This window comes from Morone saxatilis, unplaced genomic scaffold (assembly GCF_004916995.1).
Source record: "Morone saxatilis isolate NCDOM2014 unplaced genomic scaffold, NCSU_SB_2.0 Contig7, whole genome shotgun sequence".
NCBI lineage: Eukaryota > Metazoa > Chordata > Actinopteri > Moronidae > Morone > Morone saxatilis.
In genome coordinates, this window is record NW_023340246.1 from 138275 (window position 1) to 143153 (window position 4879).

Genomic DNA, 4879 nt, shown 5'->3' on the forward strand with positions numbered 1-4879 from the left:
AGCGGATTTTTTGTCTCATGTACTACTGTCAGGATATAGTGAAAGTTTTAGCAAATATGACAAAAAGTTATTTTTATGAAAGTTACCTACTGCAGCTTTAAGAATTCATTTGAAACTTTGTAAATTGCCTGAAAGCTGCTACACGTCCATTTAAACCAGACAGGCCAAGTATGTACAAAGTAATAACAAAAATGATGTATTCATAACTTTTTGTATAGTTGCATAATGTATGGTTGTCACAAAGTTGTTCTTTTTAAATATTCTCAGGTGAAAGCTGTTGTGCTGGACCCAAGAAATGGGTTTAATGTTGATCGCACGCTGACCAAACAAGACGTCCAAAAACTTGAAGAGGTGAGTTTAATGTATTATAATATTTTACATAATCCCCCCTCTGATTAAACTCTAACTACAGTACACAGTGGTAGCAAGGGCCCTGCTTGAATCAACACAATGTAAACACAGACACTCAAAAGCACATTGGTTTGTTTCTGATCTTCAACTGCAATGTTTCTTGCAGCTTTGTCTGGATAAGCTGATGGAAAAGTGCAGCCCGTCCCTCGACACAATCAAAATGCAAGTGTATTTTGATATGAATTACACCTCCCGACGTAAGTGTCACTGTGTGAAATTACATACTAATCCCCTCTGTTCCTAAAGTGAGGAATATACAGAACTCTCTTTAGGATGGAAACCAAACTGATTACCACAAATGTATTGTCACGTCAGAGGGCCTGACTTGAGTTTAGGCCTGCAACTAACAACTGTTTTCATTCAGCGATTGTTTGCAATGAATCTGACAATTACATGATCGATTAATCAACTGTTTATTCTATAACATAGTGAGAAATGCCCATCATAAATTTCTTCTCTCTTTAAAGCCTTTGTTTTGTCCAACAAACACTCTAATACCTGATTTCAGCGAGGCAAAAAGCAAATCCTCACATTGGACAAACTAAAACCAGAGAATATTTGATATTTTATTTAATAAATTACTTTACAATTTACAACTAAAATTTGATCATCAAAATTCTGCAAGGTAGATGATTATAGTTTCTTGTTTTGTCTATATACTTACTGTACTATCTATAGGCAAAATGCTGAGAACATCCAATATCACAATATGTTTGACCAAATTCTTGTTGATGTTTGTCATGATGATACTAAGGCTACACTTTCCAATAAAGTATTTGGTATGCTGCAACCTGTACAGCAGTGTTACCAACCTTTTTCTTCAAGGCAGCCCTTCTCAATGATTGATGATGAAGTGACATAGTTTATGAATATTTTAATGTTATATTTAATGTATAACAATTACAATAGAAAACAACTAATAAACTATACAATGAACCCAAACAGTGAACACAATAATTGCAGGAAGTTTGTGTAAAATTTGTGTTTTAAATTCATTTTGAGCTGATTATTTCCTGTGAATATTGAGAGATGAGTTTTCCTGATATTTTTAGGAATTGCAAAATCATACATAATAGGCTTTTTTTTTCTTTACAAATTCAGTGTTTTCTTCTCCCTTCTCCTTGTTCTATTAGTCTTTGACAGAGTGAAGGCTCTGTTAATATAGCTTGTGTTTAGGTTTTACCAGATAAAAAAATTAAATAATCTAAATCTAAACTAATTATATAGTTTTGTGTCACCCCTTAAAATCAAGAAGCTAGTTCAGACTTTTTTATCAGTTTAGAAGGAACACTTCAGACTCTGAATCTGTCATACATGCCTATGTTTGGATTAATGCTCTTTTTCCAGTTAAATCAATAAGCTTTAGTACGACTGTAGCAAGAGGAATGGGCCTCCCGTGTTTACAAATATATTATTATGCGGCTCAACTAAGGCCCTTGCTTTGTTTATGTACTCAGGCATACTCAGCAAGGTGGAAGGAGATTGAAAATCTATTGGCGGAAGGGATCCCACTAGAAGCAATTTTAACAGATGAGGAACTACAAAAAAAATTGCTAACAAGGGTAACTAGTGGTTCAACTTATCACTAAAAATATGGCAGGAAACTATAAAACTATGTAGGTTAGAAGTTCCTGCAAAATCGTTAAGATGGTGTGCCTACGATTCAAACTTTTTGCCGAATAGATGTGATGATAGATTAAAAAAATGGACCACAAAAGGTCTTACTAACTCCTACACATTTGTCCACAAGGGGGCGTTCCAAAACTTTGGTTCCCTACAGGAAAAACATGACCTGGGAAAGAGCGATTTCTTAGGTACCTTCAAGTTCGACACTATTTCGTTTAGAACTTGAACACAGCTTTGAAAACAGAAGGTATCCTAAAATTATTTTTGTCAGATAACTTACTTTATATAAAAAAGAAATGAGAGAAAGAGGGTAATTTTAACATCCCAGAGGAGAGTTGGCAAAGAGTGTGGGCATTTCAATGGAGTTCAACTAGTTCGTCCACGTGGCGTGAATTCTGCTGGAAAAATATTGTACGATTCTTTATTACTCCACAGCAAAAAGCACATTTTTGAGATGGCAGCAGTTGTTGGAGGCTCTGTGGGGAAAACAATGCCAACCACTTCCACATATTCTGGAGCTGCCAGGTTCTTGTCCCCTACTGGCAAGAAATACATAAACATGTTAACAATGTATTTGGTAGTAGTATTCCTCTCAGATATGATACTATTTACATGGGTGATATCCAATTAGATAGATGGAGTAATAACGACAAGAAACTTGCTCATATACTTCTGGCAGCAAGTAAAAAGGCTGTCACAAGGAGATGGCTAAAATCAGACCCACCAACTATTGAAGAGTGGATAGAAATAATACATGAAATTTATATTATGGAACGATTATCATTTTCCCTCAGGATCCAAAAAGAAAAATTTTACCTTATTTGGACCAAGTGGACTGAGTACATTAAACCAGTTAGTTCAGATTTTAAATGGACTTGACAATATGTTTGAAGAGATGTTGACATAATTAACGGATGTATGTACTAGACACAATAGGAAATGTAGGTATGGACATCAATAAGAAACGATGTGTATGTAAGTTTCTGTTTGATCTTGTTTTATGTATGCATGTATGGAGTGAAGAGCTTGCCACGTTTGACTATATATAGTTAACTATGCCCTATTGTTTAAAAAAATAAAAATACTTTTGGGCAACATTTGAATAATTGAAGAATGGAAAGTCTCAAAAATATGTTGTGACTTTATCAGTAATACAGCTGTAACTGTGTGAGACGATATGTAAGAATGTATTTGCCAAAAAAATAAAAATAAAAAGACTGTAGCAAGCTCTGCAGCAAAGCTTTTACATCTAAAAAAGGAGAGCATATTGCACGTTTTAGCCTTTTACCCTGACTGACTTTTTCTGTTGACTTTTAAAGCCTATGTACACACATTTTCGATGGAGAAACATTCTGTTATGATACAAACGTCATGCAGATATTTTGTGTGTTTGTGCAGGTGAGTTTCTGGAGGACATCCACCGGGTGTTGGAGTCCAAGCTGAGCACAGTGAGCAGAGAGATCACTGACAGCAGGGTGAAGACACGGGAGGAATTAGACGCTCTGTACCGTAAAATCATCACATACATCCTGCTGCGCTCCGCCCTGGCCTCACCTGCAGACACCAGCGCTGTGCAAGAGGCTACAGGTTTCACACTTAACTTGTGCTTTTAGTTTCAGAGCAACTATAGTCAGTGAAAGTATAGGAGTGCAGTATAGAGCAGTGCCACTTACTTTAACAACTCACAAATGATGTTCCAGTGCCTCAGACAGCTTTGGCAATTTCTTTACGCGTCTCTCTTCAAACACCATCTTGTTAATCATTACCACAACTTCACCGGAGCCCTCACACACACTGGCAACAACACAGTGTTACATGATGCATAGGACATCACTTTGAGTCATGTTTTTCAAACATATTTCCAAATACCTATATAGTTTTTGCAATGATAACTATGATTGATAACCAAAAAAAATGGTTTACCAAGGCCAGACGCAAACATTAAATAGCAATAACAAGTTGTATCTGTAATTGAGTTGTATCCTGACTCTTAATCCCTCTTCCTTCTCTCTTCTGCTCCCAGCTGCCCTGCAGAGCGTCTTCCCTCACACTGAACTAGGAGCCTTTATGGCGCTCTTAAAGAGGGACAAGGAGCAGCAGCTCAGTGAGCTCACCATGATTGTGACAGGGATCCGACTCTTCAACAAAGCCAGCAAGAAGAAGGAGACTAACTTTGAGGAACTGAGTACATACCAATGAGACTAGGTTATCTTCTTCACTAATGATCAGTACTCTGCATTTGGTAAGTATGGTAACTCCTTTAACATTCTCTCTGCAGTGCCTACAATTCTTAACGAGGCTCTTCCAGTCACCAGTAAAAGCATAGAAACAGAACTGAGGGCATCTCAGAGTTTGGCGTGGAAATACACAGCCCTGCTGGAGAAGCAAACGGTCACCAATAGTCAGCCCGTAGAGTTTGACATTCCTGTTGTCCTGCTCAGACAGGCTCTCTACAACGTCAGGCAGCACGAAGCTTTCCTCAAGATGTTACTGGTGAGTTAACAGTAGCTGGTAACTGTGCTTTCTGTAAATGTGGATTCCTTGTAGCTTACATCTATTGTAATTTATGTAAGGAATGCCTATTTTTGCAGCTTATTGTAAAAGAGCACAAGTGAATTCATGTCCTGTTAAGTGAAATGTTAAGTAAATGTGTTTTTCCATTCACTGCCAGGCTGATGCAGGTTTATGTGCCAAACACGTTGAAATCCTGCAGACTGAGCTCTCGTCACAGATAAAGCTGCTGAGAGAAACTGTGAAGTCTAAGACAGCTGTACCCACTGCAAAAGTGTTTGTAAGTGTTTCACAGCAGCCATTTTGACATGTAATAGCAGGGTAAACACAG

General features: G+C 37.4%; 1 protein-coding gene across 1 annotated transcript in view; it reads left to right on the top strand.

Moving 5' to 3' along the window:
* Positions 1 to 267: 267 nt before the first annotated feature.
* cfap206 (cilia and flagella associated protein 206) overlaps positions 268 to 4879 on the top strand; it is a gene marked incomplete at its 5' end in the record, with an annotated part of 7865 nt that continues 3253 nt past the window's right edge. Inside the window, 6 exon segments of the mRNA XM_035678882.1 lie at positions 268 to 351; positions 518 to 608; positions 3436 to 3624; positions 4061 to 4222; positions 4316 to 4530; positions 4709 to 4828. Coding sequence (XP_035534775.1) covers positions 268 to 351; positions 518 to 608; positions 3436 to 3624; positions 4061 to 4222; positions 4316 to 4530; positions 4709 to 4828 — 861 coding nt within the window.